Raw genomic sequence first — 13,042 nt, 5'->3', positions numbered from 1 at the left:
CTCAATGCTCAGACTCCACCACAGAAGCACAAGGTCCCTTCGTGGGGACCCAACGCTGCAGACACAGCTTTACCTCATCTCTTCAGCTCCTCCCAGTACTTTTTTGGTTTTTCAAGACAGGGTTTCTCTGTGTAGTTTTGGTGCCTGCCCTGGATCTCACTCTGTAGACCAGGCTGGCCTCGAACTCGGATCCACCTGCCTCTGCCTCCTGAGTGTACTACTGCCGCCCGGCTTGGAATTCTCTCTGTGATACAGGATAGCCTTGGTCTCTCAAGGACCGGGAGCACAAACTTGAGCCACCCACCCAACTTAGCCAGTATCTTTAAATAAATAAAAAAGTCTAAAAACAGGCTTTTATGAGTGGCCATTGATTACTGATGCTGAATTCTCATCCTTGGCAACAGAAAATGCATACAACTGTGTGGTAGGCGAGTCTTCAACATTTACTGAATTTAAAAAGGCATGGCATGGAAGACAGGTATAGTGGCACACACCTTTAATCCCAGCACTTGAGAGGCAGAGGCAGGCTGATTTCTGTGAGTTCAAGGCCAGACTGGTCTACACAGAGAGTTCCAGGACAGCCAGAGGTACAGAGACTCTGTCTTTAAAGGGGAAAAAAAGGTAGGATGGAAAGCTATTAACAGTAAGCTTCTTTTACAAACAAGGAAAACCAAATTCAACCGCATATCATGAACAGGTCTATGTTTCCCATTCCCTTCCTTGACTAAGCTGCAGTTCTTGAGCACTCTTTCCTGTACCTGGGAAGGTAGGATTTGAAGCTAAGTGGTACACGGTTAGAGCTCTGGGGAACTGTGCCATGACCATGCATCACTCTCGTGTCTGCTGCTCCTGAGCTGCTCGGAGGCATATAGCCAGTGCTAAGTCACTCTGTTCTCCATTCTAAGGGAGGCACGAATCAGTTCCCTTCCAGACACTGGGAATGCAGGGCTACAGTCTCTCCTGGAATTGCACTTGGGAAGGACTCTTACCCGGGCCTCTTCTCTGACCTCCAAACTACTCTAGCTTCAAACCCATGTCATCTACTTCACCAAAGGAAAATCAGGCCTGAATCCCAATCCACCAGGCAAAATTTTTTAATTCATCTTCTAAATTCTGATTATTATTTATCTATGGGGGTTGAAGTGCTGGGAATGGGATCCCAGGCCTTGCACATTCTAGGCAAGCTTTCTACCAGAGGCACACCCCCAGCTCAAACATATGTAAATCTCCCATCTCCCTTCCATATGTCCCTCTGTTCCTACCTTGGCAAGTTCAGCGATTTCCACCTTCCTTTCCCATGAACAAAGCAAACACAAACACCTGAGTCTTCTGGAGCTCTAAGTCCACAATCTCTGAGTACCTTCAATACACAAAATCATGAGTACAAACTATTACCCCGTGTCTCTGAGACCTGCTCAGTGATGTGGGTTTGAAACTCCTTGTTCTCTAAAAGAGAACAGATGTTGAAGAGGGAGGATTGAGCTTGGTGAGGGCTTGTGGGGTGTGTCAGCTCAAAGGTGGAAAGATGCCTTCTCGGGGTGACAGTCAAGACAAGGAGGGATTCGCTCCCATACAACGTGGCCTTTTGTGCTACACTAACCACTAGTGGAGACTAAAGAGTATTTTCCTTGCTAGCACTAAGAACAGTTAGATCACAGTGACCCAGTCATGACCCTAAGACAGGATGAGAAAGAATATCAAGGACAACTGAGAAAAAGAGCCCTGCATGCCCAGTTGCCACACTGCACCATACCACAAACCAGGGTGGCGAATTCTCTGCAAAGGCCACGCATGTATGCTGCGGCTTCCCAGCCTAGTCCCTGTAGCAGAGCAGCCATACACAGCAAACCCGAGAAAGCATATGGCTGTGTTCCAATAAAATTCTATTCATGAACACTAAAGGTCAGATCAACTTTCACACTCATAGTTTTCTTTTTAAAAACCTATTCAAAATGTAACTGCATTTCTTAATGAACAGGCTCTGAAAAGCAGTCAGTCAGTGCCTGGACCTGGCCAGCTCACCAGCTGGAGAGCCTGCACCCACTGTTAACAGTCATGGACGATGTTTCAGATCGCTGACTTTGGAGACTTGTTTCCTCACATTTCTCATTTAAAAATTTATACCACACAAACTCTGTGAATATTCTCACATGAAAAATTCAGGGAAAAAAATCCTTACCTTAAAAAAACAAAACAAAACAAAAAAACTGTTAACCAAATAGTTCATCTTAAAATACATAATTCAGAATCATGTTTGGAAAATTAGAATTTTTATTCTATGCAATAAAAACAATATGCATAGACTTAGTACATAATTTCTTAGTTTTTACTTTAGGAAAAAGAAAAAGATGAGAAAAGTCTGTCTGTAAATCTTTGTTCCTATTATAAAAAGCTGTTAAGATGTCAACAATCACTTATATGTACAAACATCAACTCTACACATGATTTATGCCTAGAAATCACTTCATCTAATGAGTCTCGAAGCTCCTTTGAATACGCAGTTACGTCACAGCTTTGCCACAGCTGTGAGAGCAGCTCTGACCCTGGAACATGGGGGACACGCTTGCACGTAACCGTCATCAGTGTAAAAAACGTCACCAACTACATGTAACTGTTATGAGTGTAAAAGTCACTTCACAGTCTACCTACCTACATCAAACACAGAATGATTCACCACTACATGCAAATGCATGGACAGTCTCATTTCTAGTTCTTAAGCAAAAAGCACAACTCTGCAGGATCATCCACTGTTAGGACTTGATATAATAACAGAAATGTATTCAACAGGCAGAGGTCCATGGGCTACAGAAAAAGGAACTGACTATCCAGTGTCAACCAGCCTTAGCCTTTCTTATTTGACTATTAAGGCACTGAGACCTAGTTGGTTTCTTGTGCCTAATCACAAAGACAACTCCATCTTCTGTCTTAATTCTCAGTGATGTCTCCTGCTCGTTTCACATTGCGTCGAATGAGATCACTTCGTCCAACTTCAGCCATTTGCTCTTCCCAAGACTTCATTTCATTATCATAACGAATTCTATCATCTTTAGCAAGCTGAATGTATGCCTGAGAAAGTGTTAAAATATTTTATTTAGAAAAGAGGAATTAATCCCTGGAGTGCTACACAGAAATTATATTACTATTTTCCATGCACCAAAGGAGAATATGGAAATTAATTTTAAATAAAATGTTAGGGAAAAAAAAAAATTAAGAGAGCCAGGAGGCAGAGACAGTCGGATCTCTGTGAGTTCAAGGCCAGCCTGGGGTACAGAGTAAGATCCAGGACTACACAGAAAACCCTGTCTCGAAGAAAGAAAAAAAAAATTAAGAGAAAGTGTTCTCCACGGGTTGGCGGGTTGTTAGTTTAAGGACTTAGGGGAGAGAAGAGGGCAGGTGGGACAAGATATGTTTGAAATGCCAGTTTATTTACCGACACCCTCCTGAGAGAAAAGCCAAGCTGGCCTCATGAAGGCAGTCCCTGAGTACTGCCATCACACTGGAGCTGCTGGGCAACGCCACAGGAGCCAACCCCACCCTGACTACTCAGGCACTCTAAACGGACACATAAAGCCAGGAACTCTACTACTTACCTGCTTTTCATCACTAGATAGGTTTTTCCAAGCCTCATTTATAGTCTTCAGTTTTCCCTGTAAGACAATGGATAGTTAAGGTGTACACACCTAAGAAGTCAGCAAAGGAGACCTTTCCCCATTTATTCCAACACAGAACGCAGCTGTCATTCATAAGCAACACCATGCAACGTCAACTGACACACACTTCCATTGGACTGTTACATTCCCACTGAACGGTTACATTTACATGAGCATGAAATGAAATGAGTTATCTCTTGATTAAAAACGTTTGTATTCAGGTATAATCTCCAGTCTGTCATAAACTAACTTCACAGGGGGGGTTTTCTTCCCTGCAGTTGTGTTTTATTCTAAACTTTGTGCCAAGATGTTAGGTATCATCATAGGAATGGAGCAAGCAGTCCTTAATTCTACTCAGCTGATCAGCTGACCTGAGAGGTACCACAGGCAAGAGGCCACTTTACATCCCACGGGCTTTGTCTAAATAAAGTAATCTGGGGACAGAACATGGTTTACTTCTGCACATTCCTCCAAACTCCATTAAATAAAGTGTAAGGTATAAATGCATGTGGACAAAAACCAGCAGAAGAGGGCAGCATCAGCATGAACTGTGGACAGTGGCAGGCTGGAGTGCTAACTGGACTGACTGACACTGGCTGGAGTGCCTCAGGCAGTAAGGAGAACCTGAGAGCAGATTTACAGGGCAAAATCCAATGTCCCCGTGGCAGCAGCACCAGGTGGGTGTCACAGAGGGAATGGGAAAAGCAGCTTAAAGGCCCACCATGGCAGATTCCAGGACTTTCACATTCTCAAGAGAGCACAACAGTCACAGTGAAGAACAGGCCCACTTGAGGACAAGAAGGCAAGGGAAATACATGAAAACATACAGTATTTAGGGACGGCAAAGGAAGTTCAAAAACAAGAAAGTGAGAAGACAGACTCAGAAGGTCTATACATAAATACAAGCTATATAGTCAAAACAGAAAGCAACAAGCAAAGAAACCAAATCGAAAGAACTCGAACTCAAACGGGTTTCATCTAAAAATTTCTAAAATTACATTTGACTTCTGTGTGCACGTGTATGTGTGCACACAGTGGAGATCAGAGGACAACTCACAGGAGCCAGGCCTCTCCCTCCACCACGCAGGTCTGGGGAAATCAAACTAGGGCAGGTGCCCTGACCAGCTGAGCCATCCCACAGCTGAGCCATCCCACAAGCCCACATTTACTTTTTTTTTTTTGTTTGTTTGGTTTTTGTTTTTTGTTTTTTGAGACAGGGTTTCTCTGTGTAGTTTTGGTGCCCGTCCTAGAACTCACTCTGTAGACCAGGTTGGCCTCGAACTCACAGAGATCCGCCTGTCTCTGCCTCCCAAGTGCTGGGATTAAAGACGTGTGCCAATATCGCCTGGCTCAGATTTTTTTTTTTTAAATCTGTGGTTTTGGGGACAGCCTGGCCACCCTCATACTCTTGATCTCCCTGCCTAACTACCCAACTGGTAGTTGTCTTTCTCAAAGATCACAGTGGCTAGAAAAGCAGTGGTAATTTTGAAATGCTGAAGAAACATTATTTCCAATCCGTAACTCTATGGCCAATCTAAAAACACAGGAAAAGGCAGTTTCTAGACATGTAAAATCTGAAACACTAATTTCCTACACCTCCTTAATTAAGGAAAGCTAGAATGGGAGTAAATCAAGGAAGACAAGCAAGGGCCCAAGGCGCCGATGCAGGAGGAGCTTGGCGTGCTGTGTGCACCGGAGAGACGGCAGCTGCCAACCTGAATAAAAAACAAGCGTCAAACTGAGCTGACATCACACTGGATATACTGAGCTAGTGAGCACGGAAAAGTGGGGTTCAAAAAAGATGGTAAAATGGGGAATTTGAATGATATTTCCTTGTTTGTAAATATCCTGGAGTCAACCGCTCACAAGCCCCTCATGCAGGTGTATGTATGTATGTACGTATGTATGTATGTGTGTCTATGTGCATCTGTATGTACCTATATCTATGTGTGTGCACCTGCATATGCATGTATGCGCATGTGTACATGCATGTGTATGTGAGTCTGGGGGGGGGGGTGGCATTAGAAGGCTGGGATGTTTACAGATGTTCTCACGTGGCTCAAGCTGGCTTGGAATTCTCTCTGTGATATAGGATAGCCTTGGTCTCTCAAGGACCGGGAGCACAAACTTGAGCCACCCACTCAACTTAGCCAGTATCTTTAAATAAATAAAATTATAATCAAGTTATATTTCCATTACTAAGGACAGGGCCCAGTCATTGAGGCTGCTGGGTAATCTTAGGGGTATTCAAACTTCTCACCAGCACAGAGCTTTCCTATATGACCATATTTTCAGTAGGATGCTGGAAGATGCCAGAGTTTGAAATTGTACAGGAAAGGATTACTAAGTTAGATCCAATTTTGCTGAGTGGAAATTAAAAAATAATGGTGGGTCCTGAAAGAGGTCCTAAAAGAATGAATTTCCTTGACTTCTACTAGATTCTAACTGTTCTTTTCTTTCTTCTTTTTTTTAATGACTTTTAGTGGTTAGAGTCTATGAACCTGTTTCCATTAAAGGAAAATACTTTGAAGATGAACAACCATTTTCCTAAGAAAATCATGGTTATGCTGGAAAAATGGCAGTATGATTTTACTGAACACTGAAAAAAAAGATGTTTTTGGTAAAATGATTAAAATTTTAAAATCCCAAAGAAAAAGTGATTAGGTAGCCATTACAAGCCTGAGAAGAGCCACATTACACATATACTTCACTTAAACATGTACAACATGTAAGTGCACGGCAAAAGAACTTGGGAGCCAATGACAGAACCAGCTGACTCCAGTGGTGTGCCTAGCGAGCTCAACTGCCCAGTGAGTGACCTGGACATCTACACTTCTTTACCACAGCACTTTATACAAGGACAACAGCTGCCATTGTCGCTCTTGACAGGAGACAACAGATGGGCTTTGTGTCTGGCACATTCTTGTGCCCATGTCCACATGTCCAGCACATACCCACGGCACAGGTATAACCAATCTTGTTAAAGGACAAGGCATGAAGAGACAAAGCTCAACCCCAAAACAAAACCAACAGCCTCAATCTCATCCTTTCCAGTGATGCTGATACTTAAGAGCTGTTGAAGTATGAAGTTTCTAGAAGAATCTTAACATCTCACAATATAAAAATGCCCCCCCATCAGGACTTCCTGTCCTAGAACTCACTCTGCAGTGATGCTGATACTTAAGAGCTGTTGAAGTATGAAGTTTCTAGAAGAATCTTAACATCTCACAATATAAAAATGCCCCCCCATCAGGACTTCCTGTCCTAGAACTCACTCTGTAGACCAGGCTGGCCTCAAACTCAGATTCACCTGCCTCTGCTTCCTGAGTGCTGAGATTAAAGGTGTGCGCCACAACCTAGCTTAGTGTTATCTCTCTCTCTCTCTCTCTCTCTCTCTCTCTCTCTCTCTCTCTCTCTCTCTCTCTTTCTCTCTCTCTCTCTCTTTAAAGACAGAATTTCTCTGTGTAGCCTCGGCTGTCCTGGAACTGCCTCAAACTCATATCCACTTGCCTCTACCTCCCAAGTGCTGGAGATTAAAGGCATGCACGACCATCACCAGGCATGTTATGTCTCTTAAATGTGAAGAGTTTGTATTACATGCAGTTGTGTGTATGTGTCTATGTGAACCATAAAGACAGAAAGATGACTTAATTAGAAATATTTTGAAAGTTGTTCCACTGTGTATGTATAAAGTATGTACGGCAACCTATGGTCAGCACACACCCAACTGCATGTGCTAAGAATAAGAACTTTTGTCTTTTCCAACGCTGGGAATCAAACCCAAGGCATCCTACAGTCCCAGCTGGTTCTGCAGTGAACTATACATTCAGTTCCAAGGACTTTTTCGTTTAAAGAGACACAATAAATGTCCACATTTTCCTTCATCATGTGACATGCCAGACATACAACTTCCTACATGATTTTAAACTAAAATAAACACAAACCTACGAACAACCTGCCGCTCTGCTTACCTGAGCAGTTTTATCTGTAGCCTCTTGAAAGCTTTCAGATACGTAAATGTTGTATGCTGATCGAGGTCTTTTTGGTTTTCCAAGCAACATTAACTCCTGGATAACAAAAAGAAAAGTACCAGATACAGTCACCAGGAAGCCTAACAGCTAAAGAAACCGTTTGCTACAATGCATAACAGAATCCAAGTAAACATTACAATTTTGTTTGCTTGAGACCTGCTGGCTGCCACCCTGTGGCCATCCTCTTTCCTCTGCTTCCCAAGTGCTGACATGAATGACAGCCTGCACCACCACACCAGCAAAAAGAGTGAATAGTATATAAAGTATGCTTGTTACATCTTGGAAGTCAAAAACTTTTCCAAGCATAAAAGTCTTAAAAACTGTAATACAAAAGGCAGTTCTCCATCCAAAAAGGTATTTCCTTTACATGTTATTTTTATAGCTTCCAGGAACTGAATCATAACATTTACATATAAAATTTTCTTAAAACATTTTTTTTTAATCCCAGTTTCCTCCTTGCAGGACACATAATCATATTGGCCCAATCAATACATGCCTCCACTGAACCTCATAAACACAGGACTATTTAGTAACCTTCTCACTCCTTCTCTTGATGGCTTGGAACAGTTAAAATTAAAAAGATGTAGTCAGTTCTTAACAGGTGCCAAGAAGGGAAACTACGGAATCAGCACACAGCATCTCTTGCACTTGGTTCCATATTCACTGTAATAGCTACTGCACTCTCCTATTTATTTTCTGTATTTGGAGTAGCAGCAGTATCTGAATTTATAGTCCTAGGGTGGGTGAGATGGCACAGCAGATAAAAGTGTGTATTGTGCAACCCCAGTAAAGGTGAAAGAACAGAATCAGCTCCACAAAGTTGTCCTCTGACCTCTGAGCAAGTACCCCTCCCCCTGTTGGATACACATACACAAAGAAAATTTAATAATAAAATGGTAGGGGGGAGCCTAGGAGACCAAGGGTATTAAATGTCTAAGGTCTTATCTACATGGGTTTTATTACAGAAACCATAAGAGCATTCCCTAAACAAAGAAAAATGTAGCCTGACTTTCAAACAGTATCCTTTATGTGAATTAACACAAGTTAGAAAAATGTTACCATGGAGATAGATGTTTTAATAGTTATTTGTTTGAAAGGAAGCAGAATCCTACCCCAAGCAACTCCTTACTCGAATAACTGGCATTTTCCTCTGATGTGCTAATGAAGGAATTTAGTATGTCCAGCAACCTTCAAATTCATGATCCTCTACAGACAATTCAAATGTGAAAGTTACTCTAGAAGGAAGACTTGGAGTAAAGATTCTAGCTTCTCCTCATCTGCTTGATTTAAGCTTCAGGCCAGTCCTACTGAGAGTGTAACCAAGACTCCCCAGACACACTGTGTGAGAGATGACAGTCCTGCTTTTGTCTACCTGGTGTGCCAGTATTCTGCTATGTCACATCTACTGTCACCAACACAAGGGAAAACTACCTAGACTCTTGGTTATGTGGATCTTTTCCACAGGAAAACAGTATTTCAATGATACTTACTTTCTTTTTTACTAATGCTTGCTTTTTCATACGTTTTTGCCTGACTTCTTTTTCAAAAGATACCAACTGACTTGGAGTTAGCTGGTCTTTAAATTTGCTCATAGCTTCTTTGTACGCTTTCCATTCTGCCTTAAAATCAGCTTCATACACCTGCACGTTAAAAATCCAAATAAAAGTCAATGAACTGGTGCTAGCAAGCTCAACCTATCACATTCGCCGGGACCACCAGGTGAAATATGCTCCGAGATGTATTTTTCACACGCTTGCTAATCGAGGTGCAAGGACAGCAACTGAGCATCCTTCCCGACCGTCGCCAACCATTTACCTGTACTACACCATCTATATCGACATCACTTATGAAACAAAAGGTATAGAACACCTTTGTGGGCATGACTGTTACGGGAAAAGAGAGAAAACTAAGAAGATAACTCGGTAAAGTGCTTGCCATAACCAGTGTCTATAACCCTCATGCTGGGGCGGGGAGGGGGCACAGACAGGTGGATCCCTGGAGCTTGCTGGCCAGCCAGTCTAGTTCAGCTGACAAGCTTTGAGCACCAGCAGAGACCCCATCCAAAAGAAAAAAGGTGTGAACTACCTAGTCTTGGGAAAACCACGCAACCCTAACTACAGAACAAATAACTGGTCAACAAAACTGAAAACATAAGTGCTTACTTTTTTTTCTGCATCCGGTAGTTCCCTCCACGCGGCTGCAATTTTTCTAATCAGGTCTGAAAGTTTTGCATCTATAAATCAGAACAGAATGGAAATGGATGTGTCCATCTTATTTCTTAGGGGTGAACTTTCTACAAGCTTTTGAAAAACTCCCTCGTGGCTCTAAAACCAAGCTAATACCACACACATCTCTGCGCCCTGTGGATACAACTGTATCCAGAAATGCTAGAGAACTGTTATTTAGCTATAGTGAGTATGTTACAGACTACCAAAAACAGTCCCTGGAAACCCACTGCTCAGGTTAGCACCCGGGGAATCGACTGCTTCAAGTTTCTTATGTCTCTATTTCAACTGAAACTCCGTCATGTCTTTCAGGAATTACTGTTAGTAAAACCCAAATAAACTACAAATTGGTCTTGATACAAAACCATGTTGCATTTCAATTACAGAAATACCATTCAAATATAAAGCTATTGTAAGAATAATTTATTTTTCTCCGTTTCCTTTATCTTAACTGAGGATACAACTACTCTATTAACCATGTGTTAGTGCCAAGTCTTACATTTTAGAAGACAGGGTTATAGGTATAAGCAGATCTCTGAAAAGTTTACTGTCTGTCCCTTACCTGCAACAGGAGTACTTTAATTATAGCTTGTGTGAGTTTCACATGTACCCTGGGAGGCGCTATAATTAAAAGGGCTTGGAAATCATAAGCAACGACCAACTTATTAATTCAGCTATTATCTTTATACTATGTAAGCAAAGGAAGGCCCTACAACCCTTTCTTGGGCTACCTGAAATCTTTCCTACTTGCCAATCTTTTTTTTTTTTTTTTTTTTTTTAAAGAACTCAGGTAATTCCCAATGAATAAGTTAGTGGTGATTTGTATGGACCACTATTTTTTATTTATTTATTTTTCTTAAATTTTTTTCGAGACAAGGTTTCTCTGTGTAACAATCCCAGCTGTCCTGGAACTCAGAGACCCCCACCTGCCTCTGCCTCCCAAGTGCAGGGATTAAATGCGTGCACCTCCACCACGCGGCTAGACCATTATATTTTACAGAACACTTCCCGGTAAGTTATTTTATTGCTCCTTTACAAACAATGATCTATCACAGAAGCAAATGAATTCATCAGTGAGTCTTCTCAAGCCAGGGCAACTAGGCCTCAACTTTATCTTTTTTCTCTAGAGTGCTCTCCAATCTACAGGTTACTTTAAAAATACTGTTCTCATTTGTATTTAAAGAATTTCAAAAAAAAAAAAAAAGAATTTCTATTAGTTATAAAATGTTACACAGACCATCAAAAAAATGACTTTGTGCTAGATGCTCTCTGGTAGTGCAAATCAAGTTTGCGGTTGACAATGAAAACAAATCACGTTAGAGAAGCGCATAAGCCCCACCACATCTCTTACCTGGGTGTTTAGCTTTAAATCTGGGTAGCTGTTCTGTAGAAAACCGAAGGTATGAACTCATAGGTTTCTTTGGATAATTACCCAAGTTAGATGAAAACCATTTCGGAATACAGACAAGGCTACACACGGATAAAAAGAAGTGAATGTCAGATATTTACCATTCCTATACCCAGGCCGCAGATACCAAACCCAAGGTCAAGCCAAGGTGCCAAATATCTGAACACCTGCACCAAAAACGCTAACAACCTTTGAGTGATTTCCCTTCCCTCTGCTGCGCTAAGAATAAACTCAAGGGCTTCATGTGTAGAAGCATGCTAGAAGGTCCTCCACAACCGGCTACTCCTCAGCCTTAGGACTTGACTTTAAACCCCTGCCCTACACCCAATCAGAGGCTGCTGGTCTGAAGGCTGCAAACGCGGCACCCTGGGTGACCTCGGCAAACGGAAGAGGGGGCTGCAGGGCTGCCGCACAAGTCTTCTAACCCTGGGTGACCTAGCGGAACAGAAGAGGAGGAGGTTGCAGGGCTGGCTGCAGGAAGCACAAGTCCTGGCGATCGGGGCAGAAAAGGGGCGAGCGAGCGTTCCGCACCCCAGCTCCCCGGGCCCCGCCTCCAGGGCACGAGCAGGAAGGCGGGAGCCCTGGGCACCGAAAGGTAGAAGGTGACAGGAAGTGAGGGGTCGGGTCCCAAAGGCGCGAGGTCCCCCGGTGGCCCGGAGACTCGGGTGGCACCAGGGCAGACGGATGACGGACCTGCGGCGCCCCTCGCCCGCGGCCTACCTGAGCGGCGAGGGCATGCGACCCCCGCAGCCCGCGCACATCTCGGCCCCCGAGCGCCCGAGCGCCCGGAGCACGCCCCACATGGCCCGGAACACCGCCATCGCTCGGGTTGACGATGCGCTAGCCCCGCACGGCTCGCAGGCCGCCGCCGTCGTCGTCGTCGTCCCGCACACCACGATGCCTACACACGGCCGAACCACCCGCGTGGGAGCCCCGGGGGTTTGTTATCATGCCCGCCGCGCGCGGGGCACTCTGGGAAGCCCGAGCTTCCGGTCCGAGGCGGGAGGCGGGGCGGGCCGAAGGCGGGGCGTGTCCTTTCCCCCTCCGGTGGGCGGGGCTGAGAGAGAGGGGGCGGAGCCTGCAGCGAGGCTTAGGAGGTCTTGGTGTGTGATTTTAGGGGTGTTTCGGAGCCGCCGCGCCTGCGGGACCTCCCCCGCCGTGTGTGTTCTGCTGCGCGGCTTGCAGGCTGTTGCAGGGCCCCCTGGGTCTCGCCTGCCAGCTCAGGTCGGTGACGCTGGCGCTGCGGCTTGTGTCACAGTGCCTGGCCCCCCTGAGGTCAGACAACTGTGGAACAGCAGATGCCCAAGCCGCAAACTGCCTGAGACTCCCGCCGGGCTTCATCGGAGCCCACCGGACAGCAGCGCACTGGGGCTGCTGAGGAGTGGAGAAGAGGGAGGAGGGGTCATGGAACTCACCGCTTCTGTGTGCTGACGTCTCTTTTAAAATTAATAGAAAGGGATGGGGGTCCCCAGGATGGCCCAGTGAGTAGAGGTGCTTGACCCCAAGTCTGCCAAGCTGCGTTCAACCTCAGGATTTACATGATGGGAAGAGAGTACCAACTCAAGTTGTCCTCTGACCTTCACACACACAAACACCCAAGTAAATGTTTGATAAAAAAATAACAGGCCTGTAATCCCCTCACTTGGGAGGTGAAGGCAGCTGTTCAAACTCATCCACTGCTACATAACGAGTTCAAGACTACCCAGGGGTACATGAGACCCTGCCCCC

The 13,042-nt window shown here is 44.4% G+C and overlaps 1 protein-coding gene across 2 annotated transcripts; it reads right to left on the bottom strand.

Moving 5' to 3' along the window:
• Nucleotides 1-2,745: 2,745 nt before the first annotated feature.
• On the bottom strand, nucleotides 2,746-12,536 carry Tfam (transcription factor A, mitochondrial). Of its 2 annotated transcripts, XM_006979052.4 has the most exons (7): nucleotides 12,035-12,536; nucleotides 11,258-11,376; nucleotides 9,844-9,914; nucleotides 9,172-9,321; nucleotides 7,622-7,717; nucleotides 3,591-3,647; nucleotides 2,746-3,066 (listed from the first exon to the last, which is right to left on the bottom strand). In XM_006979052.4, exons 1-7 carry the CDS (start codon nucleotides 12,133-12,135, stop codon nucleotides 2,926-2,928), a joined length of 735 nt encoding a protein of 244 aa, XP_006979114.1. In that variant the 5' UTR covers nucleotides 12,136-12,536; the 3' UTR covers nucleotides 2,746-2,925. The 2 variants fall into 2 exon arrangements, with proteins under 2 accessions (XP_006979114.1, XP_042122622.1); XM_042266688.2 differs by lacking the exon at nucleotides 9,172-9,321 and having other exon boundaries at nucleotides 12,035-12,283.
• Between the last annotated feature and the right edge of the window lie 506 nt (nucleotides 12,537-13,042).

This window comes from Peromyscus maniculatus, chromosome 21 (assembly GCF_049852395.1).
Source record: "Peromyscus maniculatus bairdii isolate BWxNUB_F1_BW_parent chromosome 21, HU_Pman_BW_mat_3.1, whole genome shotgun sequence".
NCBI classification, from domain to species: Eukaryota; Metazoa; Chordata; class Mammalia; order Rodentia; family Cricetidae; genus Peromyscus; species Peromyscus maniculatus.
Note: the sequence above shows the minus strand (reverse complement) of the source record. Positions and strands in the feature narration are given on the sequence as shown.